This window comes from Orycteropus afer, unplaced genomic scaffold (genome assembly GCF_000298275.1).
Source record: "Orycteropus afer afer isolate SDZICR_OR568_19922 unplaced genomic scaffold, OryAfe1.0 scaffold00040, whole genome shotgun sequence".
Classification (NCBI taxonomy): Eukaryota; Metazoa; Chordata; class Mammalia; order Tubulidentata; family Orycteropodidae; genus Orycteropus; species Orycteropus afer.
In genome coordinates this window covers 8874059-8901890 of record NW_006921627.1, presented here as the reverse complement: position 1 = coordinate 8901890, position 27832 = coordinate 8874059, and the positions used below count along the sequence as shown (strand labels likewise).

At 40.2% G+C, this 27832-nt stretch overlaps 1 protein-coding gene across 1 annotated transcript in view; it reads left to right on the top strand.

The window, feature by feature from the left end:
• The window catches only part of AKAP3 (A-kinase anchoring protein 3), a 43420-nt gene extending 15988 nt beyond the window's left edge, over positions 1-27432 (top strand). Inside the window, exons 2-3 of the mRNA XM_042780442.1 lie at positions 11937-14264; positions 27277-27432. Coding sequence (XP_042636376.1) covers positions 11937-14264; positions 27277-27432 — 2484 coding nt within the window. The remainder of the gene's footprint in view (positions 1-11936; positions 14265-27276) is intronic.
• The last annotated feature ends 400 nt before the right edge of the window (positions 27433-27832 follow it).

Genomic DNA, 27832 nt, shown 5'->3' with positions numbered 1-27832 from the left:
CCTTTGATCTCTACTGGGGGGGAAGCTCTTTAGCTACCCCCCCCCCCTTTTATTCCTCCAGGCTTTTCCTGTATCTCTGGAACTACTAATTTCACTCTAAGACAAAATTCCCTTTTCCTTAAATAAAACACATTCTTTAATAGCTCACTAGGAGCTCTGGTAGCGTAGTGCCTAAGGCACTTGACTGCTAATCAGAAGGCTGGTGGTTCAAACCCACCAGCCATTCCTTGGAAGGAAGGTTGAGCAATCTACTTCTGTAGTGATACCGCCTTGGAAACCCAAGGAAGGGTTGCTATGAGTCAGGTCTGACTTGGAAAGCTTTTGCTTTCAAGGTTGTCATAAACACAAAAACGTTTTGCCAAAATGAATTCCTTTCATTAATTCTTTGTAATATTAAAAACCAAACAAAGTCACTGCCATCAAGTCGATTCTGACTCATAGCAATCCTCATTGGGTTTCCGAGGCAGTAAATCTTTAGGGAACTAGATTGCCCCATCTTCCTTCCGCGGAGTGGCTGGTGGGTTTGAAACACCAACCTTCTGGTTAGCAGTCAAATGCCTTAGGCACTACGCCACCAGAGGTCCTTTACTCACTGCCATCTAGTCGGTTCTGACTCATAGTGACCCTTCCTTGGGTTTCTGAGGTGGTATCTGTACAGAAGTAGATAGCCCAGTCTTCTTTTCTCCAACTGACTGGTAAATTTGCCACTCCTCGGAAGGAAGGCTGGACAATCTACTTTCGTAGATGGACCGCCTTGGAAACCCAAGGAGGGGTCACTGAGAGTCAGAACCCACTCAACACAGCGAGTTTTTGGTTTAATCCATAAACAAAGAACTCTGGTGGCATAGACGGTAAAGCATTTGGCTGCTAACCAGAAGCTCGATTGTTCAAACCTACCCGCTGCTCCATGGGAGGAAGATGAGACAATTTACTTCTGTAAAGATTTACAGCCTTGGAAACCCAATAGGGGTCACTATGAGTCAGGATCTACTGGATGGCAGTGGGTTAATTAGTTAATTCATAATCCCTTACTTATTTATCATCAAAACCATGTCATAGTGAGTTCCTTCAAGAAATATTCTCATCTAATTTAATGATACCATCCAGAGGTGAAAATTAGATTTTCACAGCTGTTTTTCATATTTTTCACAAGATATTTCAGAGAAAGCAGTTTAGAATAACTTGCTTCTTTTTAAGGGCCTTATTATACCATCCAAAATAAACAATTTATTGTTTCCAGTGTACTTTCCTAATGAACCAATTTGTATTAAAATATTTCAGAGCAGCTATTGAAAGCCCATTTCATAAGACTAAGAAGGAATTTTATTTGGAGCTTAGAGCAAATTTATGTTAAAGAAAGAAAAAAAAAAAGGAATCCCAGATTACATACTCTCTCTAGATTAGAATTGAAGTCCTCGAGACAAAATCTCATCAGTCAGCCATGTGACACCAGAGTGGTACCATTCACATAGAGGAAAAGCTGGACAGACAGGAATGCATAGTTAAGAAAGGCACAGGGAAGGGGTAGTCACAGGGAGGGGAGGGAGGGAGGGAGAGTTTTTATGGTTGTGGATGGTGATGAGGCATGAAATCAAATGTCCATGAACTGTTGAACGTAAAACAAATATTTAAAAAAAAATTAAAAGCACAATTTAAGAAAAAAGGGGAGGAGAGGAATCTCATCCACATTTCTAGGTGACCCACTCACTGCAGATTTCATCCAGGTGGACACCGTCTTGAGTGAGAAGCATGCATTCACTGGATTTCTGAAGTCAATTTAAGTAACAGGATTGTAAAGTCTCTGCTTATGTTTTTCCTCATGATTTTCTATTTAATGACCGCCAATAATAGCATGACATTCTTTAAACAGCAGAACACAAAATAAGGCAGCACACACACACACATATATACAAATAGTGAAAATTTCAAGCTGTTTTAGTTATGTCAACTTTTCTTAAAATTACCAGAGATCTCCCTTGGGTCCAGTACAAGAACCCTTTTCCCAAACCTGGACAAATAACATTTGCCCCAAACCTGGGACAAGTAATCCTTGCCCCAAAGATGGCCACTGACTTTCTAGAGAATCCTTTGGTAATCACACACCAATGTCCACTGTTTGAAACAGCAACAGGACCTATAATGCTTACATATCTAAGCCACTGGAGTATTTGAGAGAGGTCCAGCCTGATTTTCAGGCATGGCATTCCCTATCTTACCAAGCAACAACACGTGTTTCTTTCTTTCTTTTTTTTAATTGTGATTTGGGTGAAAATTTACAGAGCAAATTCACTTTCCATACAGCAGTTCACATACACTTTGTCTCATGACATTGGCTACAATTTACCACAATGCAACAGCTTCCCTCCTTCTGGTTAGCAGAGCTGTCTCCCTGTGCATAAACAGCCCTTCTTTCTCCCATGATTGTTCTCTCCAAGGAGTGTGTCTACCTCAGGTAAGTGTTCAACTCATATGCCTTTCTTTTGTTTGGCTGGAAGCCACAGGTATGGGTTCAATTCCAGACCTGAAGGGCAGCTAGGGGCCATAGTCACAGTGGTTCCACCAGGCTCTATCAGACCAGCAAACCTGGTGCCCCCTTCCCCGCCCCCCAAATGATTTTGAGTTTTGTTCCACATTGTTCTCCCTCTCTATCCAGGATCTCCTACATAGATCCCCCTCTGAGTGGTTGACTGTGGTATCCATGGAACCATCTAGTTCTTCTGGTCTCATAGTCATATAGCCTGCAGATTGCATGGTGTACCAGTTGCTAGGACTAATTGTTTCCATGAGTCTTTGATTTTCTTCATTCTTCTTTGCTCTGGATGAGGAGAGACCCATCATTGCATCTAGATGGCTGTTTGCAAGCTTTTAAGATCCCAGTCACAGTTGCCAAAGTAGGGGGTGGAACAATGTTTAAGCACATGTTTCTTAATGAACAACAACCTGTGCTATTTCTTAACTAGCATGCATAGAGACAGCCCTTACCAGGGTTCAGCATGTGCAATTTCTCTTGAAACTTATAAATCTACAGATACAACCAAGGACCCCTAGCGGTGCTCAAACACAATCTACAGACATATGCAAGAGCTGCATCCTAAATCAAAGGCAGTCTTACCTATACCTGGAGATAACACTTGCCAGCAAACAAACAGAAAGAAAGCATTCCAGCATGTCTGAAGAGTTCTCAGACGGGTGGGGGGTGGGGTGGTTGGACCGCAAAGCAAGCCTATAGTTAGGAAGACAAAATGAAATCGATAAGGACAAAATGAAACAAGAATCCCTCAACAACCTTGAAGAGCTTTACACAAAGCCATTTGTTTACCTAGCAGCAACTCCTGAGAAATTCATGGAGCCGTGAGCCCAAGTAGCCCTGCTTGGCACCTAAGTCCAGTTCTCAGTCCTCAGGAGTAGCTGCATGCAATGGTCCTTCAAATCCCACTTCTAATACCGAGAAATGCCGCAGAGCAACATGATAGTCTATTTACGTAAAAGCAAAAGAGATTTATTAAGGGATACAGATGATCTGGACTGGGAAGATGTCGAAATTCACAAAGTGAAAATGGCCACTCCACTGGACAATGAGGAAGAAAACATTTTTGTGTAGTTGGTGCAAGAACTAAATGTTACAAAATCATAATTGGCTTTAAGACAATCAGGCAAGTCAAAGGCAAGATATCCAAAAGTGGGGAGTTTTCAGGGATGTTGTTGTTGTTGTTATGTGCCGTCAAGTCAGACCCGACTCATAGCGACCCCTCCTTGGGTTTCAGAAGCAGTATCACTGTGGATGTAGATTGCCCAACCTTGCTTCCTAGGAGTGGCTGGTGGGTTTGAACCACCAGCCTTCTGGTTAGCAGTCAAGTGCCGTAGACACTAAGCCACCAGAGCTCATACATGGGGGATTTACATGATTGATTGTTGTTGCTAGGTGCTATCAAGTTGGCTCCTACGCATAGTGATTCTATGTACAACAGAACAAAACACTTCCTGCTCCTGCACCATCCTCACAATCCCTACCGTGCTTCAGCCCACTGTTTTTATACATTTTTGTTTTTTATTGTGCTTTGGGTGCAAATTTACAGAGCAAATTAGTTTGCATTCAACAGTTCCTGTACATTTCATTTCATACCCCGATTAACATCCCCGGGCATAACAAGCTCTCTCCTCCCCTTCTGTCCCTGTGACTATCAACTCCCTGTGCCCTTCTTAACTTTGTACTCCTGTCTGTCCATCTTTCCCTCCATGTGAAAGTTACCCCTCTGTTGCCTCATGGCTGATTGCTCTAAGAGGTGTATCTCCCTAGAGTAGGTGAGTGCATCACCCTGGGGTAAGTGTTCTGCATGGAGGACTTTCTACTGTTGGGCTGAGAGCCAATCCACAGGATTGTGTCCAATTCTAGGCTCAAAGGGTAACCTGGGGCCATAGTCTTGGGGGTTCCACCAGGTTCTGTCTAACCAGTAATTCTGGTCATATTTGTGTTTTTGAATTTTGTTCCACATATTCCCTCCGACTCTATCCAAGATCTTCAGTTTTGGTCTCTTTCTCAGCAGCTGGCATTGGTAGTCCAGCACCATCTAGTTCTTCTGGTCTTGGGGTCGTGAAGGCTGAGGTCCTCATGGTCTAGCTTATCCTTGGACTAATTGTTTCCAGATGTCTTTAATATTCTTCACTCTTCTTTGATTCAGATGAGAGGAGATAAATTGTTGCAACTTAGATGGCCGCTCAAAAGCTTTTAGGACCCCAGTCGCTACTCACTGAAGTAGGTTGTAGAACAAGATTTTTATGAACTGTGTTGTGCCAATTGAGCATGATGTCCCCCAAGACTATGGTCTCAAGTTGGCTCTTTTTCAAGGTACCATGCAGCCACTGTGTCAATCCATCTCGTTGAGGGTCTTCCCCTTTTTCACTGACCCTCTACTTTACCATCCATGCTTTACTCCATACGCATCATTAAAGTCAACTCTACTTTGAGGAGGTAGCTCTTCCCCAGTCATAATTTGAGTGCCTTCCAACCTGAGGGGCTCATCTTCCAGGACTATGTCAGACAATGTTTCACTGCTATTCACAAGGTTTTCAGTGGCCAATTTTTTCCAGAAGTGGATGGCCCTGTCCTTCTTATTCTTTGTCTGAAACCATTGGTGACCCTGCTTGTACTTGAAATACCAGTGGCATAGCTTCCAGTCTCACAGTAACATGCAAACCACCACAGTATGATAAGCTTAAAGATGAGTGGTCGTACATGATTGGTCACAAGTACATAATTGCAAGCGTATATGCTCTTCACTTTATTACAGGATAGTCACAGGAAAATGTCAGGACAAGTTTTTCAGGTAATCTTCTATAAAACTTGCTTTCTGGGGGTGTCATGGATTGAATTGTGCTCCCCCAAAATATGTTGTCAATTTCACTGAGCCATGATTCTCAGTGGTTTAGCAGTTATGTAATGATGTAATGTGCCAGTTATGTAATGATCCTTCATGATGTAATCTGATGTGATAAATCAATCAGTTGTAAGAAGATTACAGTGGGCTGCAGCATCCTTAATCCCATCACAGTATATAAGGGGATGTAGGGGAATTTCCAGGGCGAGTGGCCTACAACAGCTTTTATCTTACAAGAATTTTATAAATCGAGAAGCAAGCAGAGAGAGGAGGACCTACTACCACCAAGAAAGAAGAGCTGGAAGTGGAGTGCATCTTTTGGACCCAGGGTCCTTATTTTTGGATCCATCTAGGACAAAGAAACTTCCTAAAGCTTCTCCTGTAGCCAGTGCTCTGAATTTGAACTTCTAGCCTCCTAAATTGTGACAGAATAAATTTGTTATATTTGTTCTGTTATGGTACATTTCTTATAACAGCACTGGATAACTAAGAGAGGGGTCTATTATAAAGATTTATCGATAATGCTGTATATAAAGCCCCTTTAGGTATAAGCTATCACATCTTACATCCGTTTGATCATAGTGGCAAAACCCTTTGGGAATATATTATGATATCCTGCACCTGCCAGATCTCAGAGAAAAAGAATGTCTTCTTTAGGGTATATGGTCAGCATCGAGGTTAGAGGGACTGCTGTTAGAAAAGGGCATTACAATTCAATATAGATTCTAGATTCATGTCAAGACTTTAAAATGGAATTAAGCCTCTACTTTCAGATTGCACTATTTAAAAACACAACTGCTTCTGATGTTAAGCTCTCATACAGTTCTGACCAGGATTGTAATAATAAGTCCTGGGCAGAATAGGAGGAAAATATAGAACAAAATTCAAAATCATTAAAAAGACCAGACTTACTGGCTATAGAGACTGGGGGAACCCCAGAGAATGTGGCCCTTAGACTCTCTGCAAGCCTGGAACTGAACTCTCCCCTTGGGGATTACCTTTCAGCCAAACAATAGACAGGCCAGTAAAATGAACAATAACACACGTGAGGAACATAGTCCTCAGAACAATCCACCATACAAGACCAAGAGGGCAACATTCACCCAAAAACAGAATTCATAAAGCAGGAAAGAAGGACAAATGGAAATGAAGAACCCAGGGAGAAAGTGGGAAGAGTGCTGTTACATTGAGGGGATTGCAACTAATGTCACAAAACAAAATGTATACAAATTGTTGAATAGGAAACAAATATGCTTTGCAAACTTTCACCCAAACCACAATAAAATGTTCAAAAATATAAACAACAAAGAAAAATGAATACATGTTAAAGATTTTAGTTGACTCATTAATGAGGAAATTGGTGAGATGTTATGAGTTCAAAGGAAAAAAAGGACAGATAATTTTATAGATAGGGAATATTAAAATGAATGTGCAATTGAAGGTGAAACTAGCCTTTTCCACTGTGTGAGCAGAAGACACCAAGTCAGTTGAACCTAGTCAGGGCATAATTTACATGTCTATAGACAATTCTTTTGTAGTGCTATGTTATCTATAGTTCATAGAGTTGCAAAACAGCTCCAAGAGAAGTAGAGTCAGATCATTTGGAAGGGTATAATAGAGATAATAAATACTTTTCCACTAAAGCACAACATTTTCCCTGTAGTAGCTATTGTTCAAATTAGGAGAACCATTTAGGGAGATTCTGAACCAAGCACTCTGGCCTTTAATCCTTACATCATTACAGGCAGCTTAACCCATGCCTGCAGAGGACTAGGACAACTGCTTTTCTTTCCAACTCATCAACAAACAGCAGTGTATATTAGATGTGCAGGGCACTGGTTTTAGAGTCAGGACTGTATTTGAATAGCCCTATTTACTAGCTGTGAGATGCTAACCAAAGTAGTTGATTTTTCTAAGCATCAATTTTCTCAAGTGTAAAATATGAAAAAGCTAAATTCAACATAATACCTACCTTACAGGGTCGCTAGGGAGCTCTGGTAGCATAGTGCCTAAGGCACTTGACTGTTCACCAGAAGGCTGGCGGTTCAAACCCACCAGCCACTCCTCGGAAGGAAGGTTGGGCAAGCCTACTTCCGTAGTGATAGTGCCTCGGAAACCCAAGGAGGGGTCGCTATGAGTCGGGGCCGACTCAACGGCAATCAACAACAACAACAGGGTCAGTATAAGGATTAAATTAGATATTGTGGGTAAAGCATTTAGCATGTTCCTTGGCAAATATAAGTATTTATCAAATACAAATATTGTTGTTGTGTGTTATAGCAACACTATGTTGTTGTTGTTGTTATGTGCCACCGAGTCAGATCTGACTCATAGTGACCCCTCCTTGGGTTTCCGAGGCAGTATCACTACGGAAGTAGATTGCCCCATCTTCCTTCCGAAGAGTGGCTGGTGGGTTTGAACCACCAGCCTTCTGGTTAGCAGTCAAGTGCCTTGGGCACTATGCTACCAGAGCTCCCTAGCGACCCTATAGGAGAGATTAAAACGGCCCCATAGGGCTTTCTAGGCTGAAATCTATATGAAAGCAGATTACTAGGTCTTTTCTCCTACGGAGCTGCTGGTGGGTTTGAACACCTTTTTGGAAACAAAGAAGAATCACTGGTATTTGGAAAATATGGCCTTGGTGATAGAAATAACGCTGGAGACCGCATGATAGAATTTTGCATGACCAACGACTTCTTCATTGCAAATACCTTTTTTCAACAACACCAAAGATGACTATACATGTGGACTTAGCCAGATGGAGTACACAGGAATCAGATTGACTACATGTGTGGAAAGAGGTAATGGAGAAGCTCAATGTCTTCAGCCAAAGCAAAGCCAAGAACTGACTGTGGAACAGACCATCAGTTGTTCATATGCAAGTTCAAGTTGAAGTTGAAGACAATTAAAACAAGTCCATGGAATCAAAATATGCCCTTGATTTATATCCCTCCCGAATTTAGAGACCAGCTAAAGAATAGATTTGATGCATTGAACACCAATAACCAAAGACCAGAAGAATTGTGTGTTGACATCAAGAACATCATCCATGAAGAAAGCAAAAGTTATTAAAAAGACAGGAAAGGAAGAAAAAAGCAAAATCAATGTCAGAAGAGACTCTGAAACTTGCCCTTGAGTGAACAGTAACTAAAACAAATGGAAGAAATGACAAGATAAAAGAGCTGAATAGAAGATGTCAAAGAGCAGTTCAAGAAGACAAAGTCAATTATTATAATGAAATGTGCAAAGACCTGGAGTTAGAAAACCGAAAGGGAAGAACATGGTCGGCATTTCTCAAGCTGAAAGAACTGAAGAAAAAAATCAAGCCTTAGTTGCAATATTGAAAGATTCTATGGGGAAAATATTGAATGATGCTGCAAACATCAAAAGAAGATGGAAGGAATACACAGAGTCAATGTACCAAAAGGAATTGGTCAATGATCATCCATTGCAGGAGGCAGCATGTGATCAAGAACCTATGATACTGAAGCAAGAAGTTGAAGCTGCACTGAAGGAATTGGCAAAGAACAAGATTCCAGGAATTGACGGAATACCCAATGAGAAGTTTCAACAAATGGATGCCGTACTGGAGGCACTCACTTATCTATGCCAAGAAATTTGGAAGACAGCTACCTGGCCAACTGACTGGAAGAGATATTTGTACCCAAAGAAAGATGATCCCACAGAATGTGGAAATTATCGAACAACGGAAATTATAAAAAAATATCATTAACATCACACACAAGTAAAATCTTACTGAAGATAATTAAAAAATGGTTGCAGCAGTATATTGACAGAAATCTTCCAGAAATGCAAGCTGGATTCAGAAGAGGATGTGGAATGAAGGATATCATTGCTGATGTCAGAAGGATCTCAGCTGAAAGCAAAGAATACCAGAAGGATGTTTACTTGTGTTTTATTGACTATGCAAAAGCATTTGACTGTGTGGATCATAACAAATTATGGATAACATTGAGAAGAATGGGAATTCCAGAACACTTGATTGTGCTCATCAGGAACCTGTACACAGACAAGGAGGCTGTTGTTCGAATAGAACAAGGAAATACTGCATGGTTTAAAATCAAGAAGGAAGTGTGTCAGGGTTGTATCCTTTCACCATATGCATTCAATCTGTATGTTGAACAAATAATCCAAGAAGGTGGACTGTAGAGGAAGAATATGGCATCAGGATTGGAGGAAGAACCATTAACAACCTGCGATATACAGAGAACACAACTTTGCTTGCTGAAAGTGAAGATGACTTGAAGCACTTATTGATGAAGATTAAAAACTTCAGTCTGCAATATGGATTATATCTCAACATAAAGAAAATGAAAATCCTAAAACAGCCAGACCAATAAGCAGCACCATAATAAATGGAGAAAAGATTGACGTTGTTAAAGATTTCATATTACTTGGTTCCACAATAGGAGCTCTGTCAACACCAGTGGAAGCAGCAGTCAAGACATCAGACAACATATTGCACTGGGAAAATCTGCTGTAAAAGACCTCTTTCAAATACTGAAGACCAAAGATGTCTCCTTGAAGACTAAGTTGCACCTAACTCAAGCCATGGTATTTTCTATCACCTCATATGCATGTGAGAGCTGGACAATGAACAAGGAAGACTGAAGAAGAGTTGATGCTTTTGAGTTATGGTGTTGGCAAAAAATGCTGAAAGTACATGGACTGCCAAAAGAACAAACAAATCTGTCCTCAAGGAAGTGCAGCCAGAATGTTCCTTGGAAGTGAGAATGGCCAGACTTCATCTCACCTACTTTGGTCATGTTGTCAGAAGGGGCCATTCCCTGGAGAAGGATATCATGCTTGGTAAAGTGGAGGGTCAGCAAAGAAGGGGAGGGCCCTCAACAAGATGGATTGACACAGTGGCTGCAATGATGGGCTCAGGTATGGCAAGATTGTGAGGCTGGGGCAGTGTTTCATTCTGTTGCATGTAGGGTTGCTATGAGTTGAAGCTGACTCAATGGCACCTAACAACAACAACCATTGCACCACGAAGGTTCGTATTTAACAAATAGTACCAGTGGTGCAGTGGTTAAGTGCTTGACTACTAACCAAAAAGTCAACAGAGCTCACCAGCCATTCTGCAGAGGAAAGATAGGGTAGTCTGCCTCCATAAAGATTTACAGCCTTGGAAACTCTATGGAGCAGTTCTACTCTGTCCTATAGAGACATTATGAGTTTAAATTTGACTGGACAGCAGTGGGTTTTGGGGTTCTGGGGGGTACCTAGTAATTGAAATAAGAAGTCCTGATGGTACAATGGTTAAGCTGAAAAGTTGGTGGTTCCAACCCACCCAGTGGCTCTCCAGGAGAAAGACTTGGCAATCTGCTCCTGTAAAGATTACAGCCTAGGAAACCCTATGGAGCAGTTCTACTCTGTCCTATGGGGTCACTATGAGTCAGAATTGATTTGACAGCACACAACAATAGTATTTGGAGTCCCTGGGTAGTATGAAGAGTTGATATACCTAGCTGCTGATTGAAGGGTTGGTGGTTCATGTCCAACCAGTGGTACCTTGCAAGAACCCCTGGTGATCTTAAAAATCAGCCATTGAAAACTTTATGGAGCACAGTTCCACTCTGACACCCATGGGGTCGCCATGAGTTGGAAATGATTCCACAGTGATTGGGTTTTGTTGCTTTTTACCTAGTAACTATGACACTTAGTAATGAATTAACAAGATAGACAATACTTGTGGTCATTTCCAAATAGAACTACTTCTATAATTACAGCAATTATTTACAGTTAATAACAAATAGGGCCCTTTTACATATATTATCTGATTGTATCCTATGTTCAAGGCAAGAGTTTTTTTCCACATATAAACTACAACCTATACACATGTAAATATGTGCATGTACTTACCCCTGCTAGTGTCCATTAAGCTATCTATATTAATACAAATCTAATAAATTATGCATAAATATTAACTCCTCACTTCTAGATCAGATTATTAACTTAAGTGATGTCAAATAGTCCATTGGAAGCCATTAACATAGCAAGACTGTTCTAGTTGTAGTCTGGCTAAGTGATCAACAATGCCTATTTGTCTTTGAATTCTCTAATTTTCCTAAAACTATACGTATAAAAAGAGACCTAAACAAAAACAGGTAAGCCATAGGAAATAGCAATATCAATACAGGAAAAACCTACTGATTCAGGTCAAATGCCAACTCTTCTATGTAGCTGATGACTGTCACATCTTAAGTGTATAGGTTGTTGGACAAAATGTAGTGTTGTGACCAACAGTATGGGCTCTGGAGTCAGACTGCCTGGGTTGGAATCCCTGCTCAGTCAATGATTAGATAATTAGGTTACTTAACTTCTCTATTCTTCAGTTTCCTCCTGTGTAAAATGAGGATGACTAGCTGCTAGTCTTAAAATAGGTGGAACAGTGCCTGATCCATGGCAACCACTCAATAAAGTTGGTTATTTTATTATGATGATGAAGCAATTAAGGCCTAAGAGGGGTGAAATTTTTTTTATAACTGATCTTTGAGGTTGTTCTGAATACCACGTATCTCTACTTTGTTATAGTCGGATGAATCCTTGTCTGTTTTTAAGGAAGCTCCAACTGATCCCATCAGAGTGCTCAGCTGGCTCCGCAGAGACCTGGAAAAAAGTACAGCAGAGTTCCAAGATGCTAAGTTCAAGCCTGGAGAATCATCATTTGGTGGGGAAATGACCACCTCAGGAAACCCACACAAAGGTTTCTCTGTGGACTATTACAACACCACTAACAAGGGCTGTCCAGGGAGAATGCATTTTGAGATCACTCATAAAGAGACCCCTCCCCAAGGCTCCACTGGTAATGAGAAGTCAGTAGATGAAGTGTCCTTCTATGCTAACCGCCTAACGAATCTAGTCATAGCTATGGCCCGCAAGGAGATCAATGAGAAGATTGATGGCTCTGAAAACAAATGTGTCCATCAATCACTGTACATGGGTGATGAACCCACATCCAACAAAAGTTTGAGTAAGATGGCATCAGATCTGGTAAACCGGACTGTTACTGTATGTTCCAATAATGCTGTTTCAGACAAAGCTCCTGGCTCTGGAGACAGAGTTTTAGACTCATCACAAAGTCCGTCAAATATGAAATACAAGAGCACTTTGAAATTCAAGGAGAACACCAAGGAAAGCAAGAATCCAGATGAGAAGTCTGCTTCTAAGAAGTCTTTCTTCTACAAGGAAGTGTTTGAATCTCATAATGCAGGTGATGCCAAAGACTCTGGAAGGTCTTTACCTGCAGAGAGAAGGATGTTTAGAGGACCAGAAAGGCCTGATGACTTCACAGCTTCCATTAGTCAAGGGATCATGACTTATGCTAATAGTGTGGTGTCTGATATGATGGTTTCTATTATGAAGACTCTGAGGATCCAAGTGAAGGACACAACCATTGCCACTATCTTGCTGAAGAAAGTACTGATCAGACATGCAAAAGAAGTGGTCTCAGATCTCATTGACTCCTTCATGAGGAACCTCCACAATGTCACAGGGACCCTCATGACTGATACAGATTTTGTCTCAGCAGTGAAAAGAAGTCTCTTCTCCCATGGAAGCCAGAAGGCCACAGATATCATGGATGCCATGTTGAGCAAGCTATACACTGTGATGTTTGCCAAGAAAGCCCCTGAGAATGTCAGGAAATCCAAGGCTGAGAGTTATTCTCTTGTCTCCACGAAGGGAATGGGTGATCCTAAACACCAAAATGTAAACTTTACAACAATGAAATCTGAGGCTAAACTCAGAGAAAAATTGTACTCCCCTGAAATTAAACCTGAGAAGTCTTGTGCTGAAACTCTGGGTGAACACCTTATCAAAGAAGGACTGACCTTGTGGCATAAAAGTCAACAGAAAGACTGTAAATCTCCAGGTTTCCAGCGTGCCACATTTGCATTTTCCAACAAACAGGATAAACCTGAACCAGACATTTCTGTTGAATACACTCAGGAGACTTGCCACAGTCCCCCCATGCATCACCCAGAGAAACCTGAGAATTTTATGTATGATTCAGACTCCTGGGCCAAGGACTTGATTGTATCTGCCCTACTTCTGATCCAATACCATCTCGCTCAGGGAGGAAGAATGGATGCACAGAGCTTCCTTGAAGCTGCTGGCAGCACCAACTTGCCTGCCACCAAGTCCCCTGAAGTTTCTGATGAGTCTACCCTTAAGTTTCCTCATTTTATGGGAGGTGATAAAGAAGAAGCAGAAAAGAAGGATTTAATGAGCATTTTCTTCAACTTCATCCGGAATTTACTTAGTGAGACCATTTTCAAGAGTGATCATAGCTCTGAACCCAAGCTTCCAAAACATCCAACTAAGGAAGATAGCAACCTGTGTGAAAGACCTGTGACCCCTTCTCCCACCAAAGTATGTGATGGGGAGGAGACTGGGGGTATCTTAGCTGGGCTGACCAAGATGGTTGCCAACCAGCTGGATGGCCACATGAATGGGCAGATGGTAGAACATTTGATGGATTCAGTGATGAAGTTGTGTCTCATTATTGCCAAGTCCTGTGACTCTCCCTTGGCAGAGCTGGGAGATGATAAGTCTGGGGATGCAAGCAGACCAATTTCAGCCTCCCCAGACAATTTATATGAGTGTTTGCCAGTCAAGGGCACAGGGACCGCAGAGACTCTCCTGCAGAATGCCTATCACGCCATCCAGAACGAACTGAGAGGTATATCAGGACGGCCCCCTGAAGGATGTGCATCCGCGAAAGTGATTGTCAGCAACCAGAATCTAACTGATACTGTTCAGAATAAGCAACTCCAAGCTGTTCTTCAATGGGTAGCAGCCTCTGAGCTCAATGTCCCTATTTTGTACTTTGCTGGTGATGATGAAGGCATCCAGGAGAAGGTAAGGGTGAAAAGTCAGAGGAATTTGGAATGCTTTGTTAAGAGTTAATTAGGATTCTAAGTTCTTTTGCCTTTATGGATGAGAAGATAGACCTAGGAAAAGTAGAATGGGAACAGTAAGAATTTGAGGGTCATTCCTCTTGGCAGAGATAATAAACTCAACTCAATTTGTCCAGCAAGAGATCTATCAAAGGGGAAAAAGAGGCAGAAATGACATTTTTCTGTTTTCTGCATTTATTGGTGAGAATGCACAAATGAGAAAGTTTTGAGAGAGTTGGTGAAAGAATCAGATTAATGCCTGGGCTTCAGGCTCACTTTAAGATAGGAAAAAAACAAAAAAAAACAAATTCACTGCCATTGAGTCGGATCCAACTCATAGCAATCCCTCCTTGCGTTTCCGACGCAACATCACTATGGAAGTAGATTGCCCAACCTTCCTTCCGAGGAATGGCTGGTGGGTTTGAACCACAGCCTTTTGGTTAGCAGTCAAATGCCTTAGGTGCTACGCCACCAGATATGGCCTCAAATCAGACAGTTTTGCTGGGAAGCATCCTGGGGTGTTCAGGGGACAGGGGCAGGGCATACAGTCTAGATTTATGACCTTTTCAAACCTGTCATTACTCACTTAGCTAGTTGTCTAGGAAGTGCTGGGGTTTGAAGGGATTCAATAAATAACACTCCTCCTCCCCCACCTCAAGTTCTGATTCATTTGAGAAGTCAGGCAAATGAGAAATCAACTTATTACTGTTATTACTGATAAAGGTTAGTGTGCTATCTAACTTCTTTCAGTTTAGAACTTGGAACAGCTCACTGAAGGACCAGAGTGAGTTTGGACAGCGTGCACACTTTCCAAGCTGCTGGCTCATACTCCAGTGCAAAACCAAAAATCAAACCTCTTGCCTTCAAGTCTATTCTGACTCACAACCAAAAAAACCAAACCCATTGCCTGATTGAGACTCATAGCAACCCTGTAAGACAGAGTAAAACTGCACCATAGGGTTTCCAGGGCTGTAATCTTTTAGGAGGTGACCTGGTGGTGCAATAACTAAGTAAGTGCTCAACTGCCAATTGAAAGATCAGTAGTTAAAATCCACCAGCCATTCCATGGGAGAAAGATGTAGCAGTCTGTTTCTGTAAAGATAGTCTTGGAAACTTCGTGGGCCAGTTCCAGTCTGTCCTATAGGGTCTCTAGGAGTTGGAATCAATGGCTACAGGAATCTTGATGAAAGTGGGCTGCCACATCTTTCTCCCTCAGAGCAGCTTGAGTTTGAACCATCCACCTTTTGGTTAGCAGCCAAGTACTTGACCACTGCACCACCAGGGCTTCCTATACTGTAGTACAGGGGAGTTAAGAGAGAGAGAGAGACAGGCAGACAGAAATAGAGACCATCCCCATTCCCACAAAACACATACACACATAAACTTAGGACTTTTTATCTTCTCTTAATTGAGAGTGTCTGGACGGTGCAAACAGTTAATACATTTGACTGCTGAACAAGAGGTTGCGGATTTGAGCCCACCTAGAGGCACCTTGAAAGAGAGGCCTCATGATTAACTTCCAAAAATCAGCCATTAAAAACTCTGTGGAGGACAGTTCTACTCTAACGCACATGGGGTCGCCATGAGTCAGAGTTAACTCGACACCAACTGCTTTTCTCAATTTAGAAAAGTGAAACAATGGCTGTCATCAATTAAGTAGTATGAGTAGGCACACAATGCTGGAATTCTTTAGAAAAATCCATCCTCATAGAAACCAGAGGATGGAAGAAGAGGCTTTCTCTGTTTAATAAGCAGTGTTGGTAATCCTGCAACTCACCTATCCTCTGGTGGCTAGAAGGAGGCAGGATTTTATAGCATTCAGAATAGACCATAACAAATCTAAATAAGAAACTGTATGATCTATAATCTTGCTACTCATAGTGTGGTCTGTGGACCAACAGTGTTGGAATCACCTGGGAACTTGCTAAAACCCTCTGCCATCGAATCGATTCTGACTCCTAGCAACCCTATAGGACACAGTAGAATCGTGCCATACGATTTCCAAGGCTGTAATTCTGCCTCATCTTTCTCCTGCGGAGCGGCAGATGGATTTGAACCACTGACCTTTTGCTTTAAACACAGCATCACCAGAGCTCCTTGGGAGCTTGCTAGAAATGCAAATTTTCAGGGTCCACTCCAAACCTACTGAATAAGAATCTTCATTTTCATGAATTCATGGGCACATTCATGTTTGGGTTAGGGGAGGGAACATGAAGTTCCAGTCCTCTGTATCTCCCTAAAGGTCCTTGGCAAGCTCTGTCTCCTTACAGTTTTCTGATCTATAAAACAAACCATAAGTTTGGAAGACAGCCATTAGTAGAGGGGCCTATATATTATGCCAAAAACTTTAGATTGATGAAAAATATTTACAATTAGGCCTCCATATGCTTACAATATGTGCAAAAGCTTTTGTTCTATGACCATATTTTAAGTCAAACCCATCATACATAACATACCTAGTACATGGTTTGGGATTATTTTGAATTTGAATGCCAGTAATATATTTATCTAAAATAGGGACAATAGACTTTCAGTTCCCCTGCTATGTACACACAAACACACACATACATATACATCTTTATCTACTCTAAAGATAACAGCAATGATTTGTTTTATTAAAAGAAAAAGGTGGAAAAGAGAAACAGCAGCACATTCAAATTAATTATTAAATATCATAGTAAGTTTTTAAGAACAATTGGAGGAAGTTTGTATCAAAGAAACTGTATAAGAATGATTTGAGATTTTTTTTGGAAGGAGATTTGGTTGTATGTAGGACATGTTGCTTCCCTAAATGAGGTAAGTAGAGGCCACAGATGCTGTTAAACATCCTACCATGCACAGGACAGCCCCCCACAAAAAAAATACTTAAGCAGCCCAAAATGTCAATAGTGCCGTGCTGGAGAAACACTGTACCCAAGATCATAAAGATTTTTCTTCTGTATTTTCCTTTAAACATTTGATAGTATAGCTCTTATATTTAGGTCTACGATCTACTTTTAGTTAATTTTTGTGTATGTTGTGAAATAGGGATCCAAATTCATTTCTTTGTATGTCTCTATTCAGTTTTCTCAATACCATTTGTTGAAAAGATTATTCTTTTCCCATTGAATTGTCTAGCCCCTCAACTGCAGTGAGTTTGAGGGTGTTGTTGTTGTTGTTGCTGAAATCAATTGACCATAAATAATAAAGTTCAAGGATTTTTCTGATTTGTATTTTTTCATAATACATATTTTCTCATTGTATCAGTGTATTTGAAGTGATTTTCTTGTAGACAAGAGAACAGAAAATTCAGAAACAGGATTTTTATCCATTCTGACAATTGATGTGTTTAAAATGTTTGTTATCTAAATCAATTACAGATACATTTGGATTTAGGTCTGGTGGTGGTGATGGTGCCATCAAGTCTTTTTCACTGGATAGCAACCCCAAGTAATAGAGTTGAATTGCCCTATAGGATTTTATTGGCTGAAATATTTACAGAAGCAGGTTGCCAGATATTTCCTCTGCAAAGCCACTGGGTTGGTTCAACTATCAGCCTTTCTCCTATTTTATTATTTTCTACTTTTTAATCTCTGTTTCTCCCTCTTCTGTTTTCTCTTTGCTCCCTTCCTTTGGATTATTTTAACATCTTTTATTATTCTGACTTATCTTTTGTGTTTTTTACTATACATACATATTTTTTTAGTGGCTTTTTTAGGGATCACATTGTTCATACTTAACTTTTCAGAGTCTACTTAGAATCGACATTTTACCACTTAAACTGAAATGTGGAAATATTACCACTATATAAGTCTCTTTACTACCCCTCCAATATTGTTGTTATGTGTATTTTATCTACATACAAAATATTATTATTTTGTAATAATAATATTATTATTAGACAATATTATTATTTTTGCTTTCAACCATAAAACATTTTGAACAATCCAGGAGAATAGTCTTATATTTACTAAGATTTTTACTGTTTCTTTTTCTTCCTTTGTTCCTGATGTTCCCAGTTCCCTTCTGATACAATTTTCCTTCTAGGTGAAGAACTTCCTTTAGTTATTCTTCTAGAGGGAGTTTTTTGGCAATAACTTCTCTTAAGTTTCCTTACTGTGAGAATGTCTTTATTTGACTTTCATTCTGAAGTATAATTTGCTGGATACAGAATTCTGGTTTGACAATCATTTCCTTTTAGTATTTGAAAAATATTATGCTACATCCTTCTGACCTCCATGGTTTCTGATAAGAAAATTGCTGTAATTCGAATTGTTGCTTCCTTATAGACAATATATCATTTTGCTCTGACCTTTTTTAAGATTTTTTTTCTTTGATTTACTTTTTTGTTTAGCAATTTAATTATGAGAGGTCATATAGTGAATTTCTTTGTATTGAACTTATTTTTGGCTTTCTGAGCTGCTTCTGTGGCTTTTTGTGTTTTGGAAAATTGGGGAAGTTTCCGGCCAGTATGTCTTCATACTTTTCTGCACCACCTCTTTCTCGTCTCTTTCTGCATTCTAATGACGTATTGGACCTTTTGGTATTACTTCACAGACCCTGAGCTGTTTTTTTAATTTATTTTAATCTTTCTTCTGTGCTATTCAACATGGATCATTTCTATTGATCTATCTTCAGCTGTACTGATCCTTTCCTCTATCATCTCCATTCTATTTAGCCTATCCAGTAAGTTTTTATGATGCATATTATATTCTGCCATTCTAAAATGTCCACTTGGCTCGCCTTTTCTCTTTGCTGAGACTTGCTCTTTCCATTTTTTTTTTTTTTTTCCTAAAGCACTCGTACATACTTCCTGAAGCATTTTCATGATAGTTGCTTTAGTCTTTGTGAGGTAATTCCAACACCTTTGTCATCTCCATGTTGGCATCTGTTGATTGTCATTTGCCATGCCATTTAAAATTTTTCTGGCTCTTTGTATACCAAGTAATTTCAGATCATATCCTAAACATTTTGAATATTATGCTATAATATTATGCTATAATATTATGTTATAATGGGTCTTAATGAAATCCTGGGGGAGCTCTGGTAGCATAGTGCCTAAGGCACTTGACTGCTAGCCAGAAGGCTGGCGGTTCAAACCCACCAGCCACTCCCCGGAAAGAAGGTTGGGCAATCTACTTCCGTAGAGATACTGTCTGGGAAACCCAAGGAGGGGTCGCCATGAGTCAGGTCCGACTCCACGGCACATAACAACAACAACAACAATGAAATCCTGGAGAATGCTAATATTTTGTTTTTATAGGCATTCCATCCAATGAGTTAAAATTCTGACTAGCCTTCTGTGAGTCGTGGTTTCAGTGTCAGTTCTGTTTTCAAAGCTTTTCTCAGACAATTCAGGTATGTCCCGTGTGTGCACCACCCAGTGGCCAGTCTGGATTGTGGGCCCTGGTCTACTCCTTAGTTCACTCTCAAAGTCTTGAAATGCTGCTTGGGATCAGATCCATGTACGCACATCCCACTACTAGTGTGCTCAGGAGTTCAAAAACAACTTGATGGAGTTGCTTTCCCAAGGTGCTAACTCCCTGAAATCTCCCAAGTATCCTCTTTTCCCCTAGGATTCCCCCTCTTTTTTTTTTTTTTTTCATTTTTAAAATATATTATTTATTTTGTTGTTGAGAATATACACAGCAAAACATACACCAATTCAACTAATTCAGTGATATTGATTACATTCTTTGAGTTGGGCAACCATTCTCAATCTCCTTTTCCATATTGTTCCTCCCCATTAACATAAACTCACTACCCCTAAGGCTTCTATGTAACCGTTTGAGTTGCTATTGTCAATTTGATCCCATATAGATAGTTCTTAAAAGAGCACAGTGCTCAGGCAGACAGTCTTTACTAGTAAAGCTGAACTATTGTTTGGTTTAAAGATTTCAGGAGGTATTTTTTAATTTAAGGTTTAATGATTAACTCAGAGTAAGAGTTTCAGAGGTTCACCCAGAACTTCATGGCCCAGAAAGTCTACAATCTATGAGAATTTGAAATTCTGTTCTACATTTTCCCTCTTTTGATCAGCATCATCCAGTTCTATTCTCATGGGAAAGTTGGCAGTTATTCATGGAAGCAATTAGCCACACCTTCCATTGTGGATGGAGTTGAAAACATTATGCTGAGTGAAATTGGTTAATCACAAAAGGACAAATAGTGTTTGGCCTCACTTATATAGAAAGACAAGAAAAGGCAAATATGTAGAGGCCAAAGTTTATTAGTAGTTGCCAGGGATGAGAGGGAGGGAGGTGGAGGGCGAAAATTTAACAGTGAAGGAAAAATTGCATTGGTTAAAGGTAGGGTTGCACAAACAATTATTGTAACTGCTGTCAAGAAGTTGTACACCTGTAAAAAGTCGAATTGGTAAAGTTGTGTGATATATTTACAACAATGACCACCACCACCACCACCCCAAAAAAAGAAGTTGCTGAGGCTACTTATGTACAATGAAACACTTCCCTGGATTTAGCTCCTTGGTTTGGAGGTTTAGGGGACAGTTTAATGGAACATACCAGTTAATAGGCCTAATAATATATTCGGTGCCTGTATTGTTGAGTAGTGCCTATGGTCTTAAAAGCTTGCAAGTAGCCATCCCACACACAGCAATTGGTCTCACCTGGAACAACAGAGGAAGGAGAGTCCAGAATAGAAGGGAGTTAGTTCCCTTTTTGGAACTCCTCAAGGATGCTGCAGTTTTAGTTATTTTGCTCTGCCCTACATTTCCCAGTACTGCACCCATATCTGGGGATAAGCAGTAGGAGTTCAGATAGCAGCAGGAGTTTGTTCCACCCCTTTTTTTTTTTTTTTTTTAGTTTTCTTGGAATGACACCTCTCCAATTATACAGGAAGATTCCTTTCCCTCTGAGTTTTAGGCATTTGTAAGCCCTATAACCACTGCTACTGCTGTCAGTACCACTTCCACCACCACAGGATTGCCTGGGTTTTGAGGCATGAGCAACAAGAGGAAAGAAAACAATGAGAGATTTCCTTCACTCTGTCTATTGGTAGGCCCTTTTCCTGCTTCTTAAGCTAGAGCTAGTTTCTCCTGGATCTCTCTCCATATTTTGGGGACCCTGGTGTCCATTTCTGGGGTTTGGGCTGCCTTGAGTCTAGGCAAGTGGATGTTGCTGTTGTTAGGTGCCATTGAGTTGGCTCTGACTCATAGCGACCCTGTGGACAACAGAACAAAACACTGTCCGGTCATGTGGCAGCCTCACAATCCTTGCTATACTGTAGCCCCTCATTGCAGCCACTGTGTTGATGCATCTTGTTAAGGGTCTTCCCCTTTTGTGCTGACCCACCACTTTACCAAGCAATCTTTCTCCAGGGAATAGTCCCTTCTGACAGTATGACCAAAGTAGGTGAGATGAAGTCTGAAGGCCATTCTCGCTTCCAAGGAGCATTCTGGCTGCACTTCTTCCGGGACAGATTTGTTCCCTCTTCTGACCATCTGTGGTATTTTCAGTATTCTTCACTAACACCACAATTCAAAAGCATCAACTCTTCTTGTGTATTCCTTATTCATTGTCCAGCTTTCACATGCATACGAGGTGATTGAAAATATGGTTTGGGTTAGCCTTCAAAGTGACATCTTTGCTCTTCAGCACTTTAAAAAGAAGTCTTTTGGAACAGATTTGCCCAGTGCAATATGACATCTGATATCTTGGCTGCTACTTCCATGGCGTTGATTGTGGATCCAAGAAATATGAAATCTTTGACATATTATTTGTTAGGCCAGTGGATACCAGAGAGAAAATGGAAACTCACCACTCTTTCAGTGGTACTTAAATTCTGGTCTTCTTTCTAATCTCTGTTGCTAATATTTACTTTTCTGATTTCTCAAATAGCTGTTCCAGGCATTCTATCTAGGTTTTATAGCTGCTGTCAGTAGAAAAGATGGGTGAGAAATATTTATTCCATGTTACCCAGAACCAGAACCCCTATTTTTTATCATTTTGGCTGTGTTATCTTTGGTCTCTGCCCAGCCAGACAGTGTGGTATAATAAAATTTCCTCACCTATATGATTTTTTCCCCAGAGTAGACTAAAAATGAGTGTTTAGCCCTTTTTTTTCCTTTATCTGATTTTCTGCATGGCAATTAGAAAACCATTGCAACTATTTTGATATATCTGAACATTTGCTAGCAACTGATACATCCAAGAACTCTCCTTGGCCCTCATCCTGAGAATTCCATTGGCTGTTCTGTGTTAAATATGATTTTCTGGATCACATTTCTTTGTCTTTCTTGGTTTGTCTCCTTGTTTGATAAAGCATAATTCTCCAATAGCTTCCTGTGAAATTTTGCAATAATTACAATTTTTGAGTCTTCATATCCCTAATGTGATAGATTGGTTGTGTTTCATGTTCTAGGATAATTTAATTTTCTGAAGAAATATTGGTGGCAAAGCCCCACTGTCTTTTGGGCTCTCAAGTTGCTGGTGAGAAACCCTGTGTTATTCTGATTCCCAATCTTAGTATGTGACCTGGTTACCACTACCCTCCCAACACTTTTATGATCTTTTCTTTATCCCTGTAGTTCTGAACCTTCAAAATGAGCTGCTTTGGTATGGTGGCTTTTTCTGTTTCCTCCATGAAGGGTGGATCTATTCAGTTCTGGTCTATATTCTTTGTATTATTTCTTTGATAATAGTTCCCTTACTGTTCTTCTTACTTCTCTTTCTGAAATGTGTGTCCTCCTGGGTTGAACCTCTATTTATTTTAATCTCTGTTTTTCTATTTTTCATCTGTTTATCTTTTTGTTTTAGTTTTGAGAAAAAATAATTGATTGACTTTTTCTTCCAACCCCTCTACTTGATTTTTTTTCTTTTGCTATAATAATTTTAATTTTCAATAAAGTTTTCATGTTCTCTAGGGTTTTTTTTTCCCCAGATAATACTGTAAGACTTTTTTTATTTTGATATTTTCTTCTGTTACCTGCATTGCCTTTTCTTGTTTTTTTAGTTTCATACCCTTTTTTTTCTTTACCATATGGTAATTCTTAGCTACTGTTCATATTTAAGAGTGAGGTACCAAAAAAGCTATTTGGAAAAGTTATATGGAGAGTGAGGTTTATTAACTGGTAGGATATTCTGTATGGTGATTGAGGTCAACAAGCTACCTTTTTTCATAGGATAATCCCCAAATATCATTTTTTGTCTAGGTCCATTTAGTTTCTCCAGTCTTACCTAAGTGGCACACACTTAGCTGCTATTCCACTGTTCTATTCCACTCCTCTGGGAACAGGGTCAGGGAGCTAGAGAATTCCTCTGTTCAGTATGCACACTTTTACTGGAACCCTCCCTCTCCTTGATTCTCTGGGTCTCTCCTGCTTACAGTGCCTAGATCCCAAGTCTAGAGCCTCTTAGTTTCCATTTCTACAGAAAATAAGGCCTCATTTATCTGAATTAGGGGAAAATTTGGGTGAGACAATCTAGCTGTGCAGAAAGAGAGGAGACCCAGAGTTCTAATCCTTCTAAGGATTAGACTTTTAAACACAAACAGAGAGGGAGAGAGAGAGAGAGATCATTTTCAGTGCATGTACTATATCTTCTCCAGGACTCAGTATCTCTAAGGCTCTAAGGCTCTAAGGCCCAGGCCTTTCCAAAATTCTGGAAGATGAATTCACTCCCTTCTTATTGTTATTCCTCTCTGTGGACACTTACATTGCAGGAGCATCCTCTGCTAAATCAGTTATCCCTTCTCCATCCATCTCCCAGCTTTCATAAATCAGTGTGTGCAAGGGTATATATGTTTTATTCATTATCATTTTAATGAGGTTTCATCAAGGTGAAGAGATCAACCAATGTGTCCTGAGTATACCTAAAAGTCTCAAATATCAACATTTTAAAAATTTTATTCAATTTCATCCTGTCTTATTCTAAAAATGAGTTGAGATAAATATGAATAAGACATGTCTTTACATTTATCTAGTAGCATAACTCAAAGATTCCCAATCCCTTATTTGAACAAAGAAGGTGGAAGAATGAATTTAAACTAGTCCTAAAATTCCAGAAGAAAGGACAAGGAAGAAACTGGTATAGGAATAGGAGAAGTCTAGCTTCCAATTCATGTCTCTCAAAGCTCAGTTTATGGCTTGCCTCCTCAAAAAACCCAGTGAGAGTTACATAGCAACATTTTCCATGATCCCCTTAGAACTCATCTCTAGTCCAAGTTATGTCATACCATTCATCTGTGTCTCATCTATGAAATAGATTTCATTGGCTTGCATCTTCTCCACACATTGTGAGGGTAATGTGTAAAAGTTCTCTGATAATTAGATGCTATATACCTGCTATTATTATCCAAGCCCATCCCAGGACATAGAATTTGGATGCTCCTTGGCTAGGTGGACATAAGCACATGATGGAAGTGTATCAGAGACATCTGTGGAGGGCAGAGGGAACTAGAAGAGATGATGATCTAGAAAGATGGTGCTAAGAATTATCTCATACACCTGGTGACACAGCACTGTCTGTGGTGTTGACGTCATGTATTTCCTCCTCTTGTGAACACCTTAGGGCTTGTTTCTGATGTTCATTATATCCATTTATTCCTGAATAAAGATGGTAATGATAGAGGATTAACACAATGAGATTCTCCCTAGAAAAAATGCAGAGAGATGCAGCCTTCAAAAAATTATATCAAAAAGCTTGTTGCTGTTGTTAGCTGTCATCAAATCGGTTCTGACTCATAGCAACCCTGTAAACACTACCCAGTCCTGCACCATCCTCACAATCCTTGCTATGCTTGAGCCCATCGTCATAGCCAGTGTGTCAGTCCATCTTGTTGAGGGTCTTCCCTTTTCCCCCTTTACCAGACATATCCTTCTCCAGGGTCTGGTCCCTTCTGATAACATGACCAAAGTCCATGATACAAAATTTGGCCATTCTTGCTTCTAAAGAGCATTTGGCTGTTCTTCTTACAAGACAGATTTTTTGTTCTTCTGTCAGTGGTGGTATTTTCAATATTCAGAAGGTTTAGAGACTGGGGTATTTTAATAATATGACAATAGGTTAATAGTAAATAATAAATGAGGTATGGAAAATAAACTGTGACTCCCTATCAAACCACCACAAGGCTGGTCAATAAGGGGAATCCTCAACTTAGGAAAGAGAATCAAAGCTCACATTTCTGATTTTTGCCCCTGAGATTCACTTTTGTCTTATGTATTTCTCATGTATTTTTGATGAGCTGTATAAGTGTATTGTTGCCAATGGTAGACTAAATAACTCTTCCTTCAATTTTTACTAATAAATTTGTGTTTATCTATTTTTATTGGTCTTATCTGAGCTATGTAGAATTGAAGTAAGGATAGTAAACACATACTTGGGCCCAGAGAACTAAAAAGAGAGGTACATACCTAGACCAGGTCAGGGGTGGGGCAGAGATAAGTTGTGAGAGCAGATGAAAATCAGTGGGTAAGATCCAGGACTCTGAGTTTCAGGCACCCATCTCTTCACATGAAGAGTATCCCTCCATTGCTAAGCTTAAAAGTTTAACTTAAAGATCCTGGATTTAATATTTTAAAATAACCCAATAGGTTTCCCTACCTGTAGTGACAATAGTTGGAAAAAGAAAGAGAAACATCCTGATAATTTGGTTTGCATGGCTTAACCTTTATCTGCAGTTTTGGTTTTCCAATAGAGAGCTTTTCTTCCTGGCTTCTTGGCATTCCCATGTGCAGAGGCTGGTCTTTCCCTAATATCCAGGAGTACCTTCAGGCATGTCTAGACACTTTGAAGTCCATTCCCAAGAGAGCTAGACCTAGAAAGACTGGAGTTTCTCCTACCCTCCAGTGCTCCTTGTCCCAATCTTGGCTGCCTCAATAGGATAGCCTTAGCAACATCCCACACAGTTAACCTAACATGTGTTCAGTGTCCTGTCATTACAGCTTCGCAGTTGAATACTTGGCTATACGATAGGGATATTGCCAATTTTCAAAGAATTTAGTTACATTAAAACATAATTAACAACAAAACCAGACTCAGCCAATAAGCCAGCATCTTAAAGTATTTGGATATTACCCTAATGATATTAGTTCTTCTTAGGCAGAACAATAAACTTGGAAAATAGAAGAAATTGGTCTGAATATGTACTGACCCTCAGACATGGTCTATATATAAATTCCGTGATACATTAGGAAAGTGTCCAGGTGTATAGGCATATACACACAGTTTCTTATACAGAAATTTTCCTGATATTTGACATGTTTGTAAGCAATCTGACTCTCTCATAAAAAGTCAAGAGCAAAATGCACAAAATAATGTCTGATTACTTGAAACAGCTAGTTGCCCTTAGGATCACAGATGAATGGTAATGTATTATGTTCATATTAGAATGGCTGCTTTGGTTACTTTCTTCATTACTACATGCATAGGAAGGGAATTGAACATGGGATTCAGAGAACTGGGTGTGGATTTTGGCTCTGCTAATTACCAGCAGTGCACTCCTGATAAGTCTCTTTACTTCTCTTGGGTGACATTTTCAGGTTGAATTGACCTCTGTGGTGCCTTCTAGACACTGTGGTCTATGGGGTATGGAAAGCTGCACCCACTTTTTCCATTGGTTATTTTCTCTTGCCCTTGTAGGTCATAGGAAAATGATATATGGAAGCTGTTTTATGAGCGCATGGTGAGTTCAGTACTCTAGAATTCTCAGGAAGCCATTGGCTGTACACTCACTGGAAGCAGAGTAGTATAGGCAAAAACATTTCGACTTTGGTCTTAATGGGAAATCATATTCTCCATATCACAGGCAGGTGGGTGTTAACATCTTTTCTTTACATTGAGGGTGATATTGCCAACTTTCTCATGTCAAATAAGGCAGCAAACATGACAGTTAAAGAAGTCTTCCCAACATCTGAGTCCCTCCTGTTGCAGTTCTCCAGGGTCTACCTGGCCTCTTTGTTTTAATCTTAGCAGGCTCTTTGTGGTCAGCTGTGGAATGCTCATCCCCTCTGCTGCTGTTTTCTTCCCTCTCCACAGCTACTTCAGCTTTCAGCTACCGCTGTGGACAAAGGGCGTAGCGTGGGGGAGGTTCTGCAGTCAGTACTGCGCTATGAGAAGGAGCGACAGCTGGACGAGGCAGTGGGAAATGTGACACGGCTGCAGCTGCTGGACTGGCTGATGGTGAACCTGTAACCAGCACCCACTCACTGCATCCCCTTTCCCAGCAGTGGGCCCAGCCCTTGATCCCTCCCTCCATTCTCCTCACCCCCACAGCTTCCCTTTCCATATCCTCAGAGCCCTAACATTATCTTCATACCATTCACGTGAAAGAAATGTCATCTTATGCTATCTGGATTTTGCAGATTTTCCTGTCCATGCAAGCAAGGACATAAAATTAAAAAATTACAATTAAAGGGCTCAAGATGTTTAGTTTCCTTAAGATGTACCCTTGATTTCCTTAGGATTTACCATATTGTCCAATAGGTTTTTTTCCCCCTCAGAAAGGAAAAGACAATCAAATGGAGAGTAGAGGTAAAATAGTGCTGGACTGAGACGTGCTGTCCAAAGTCATTCAGACTATAGTTTGCAGCTC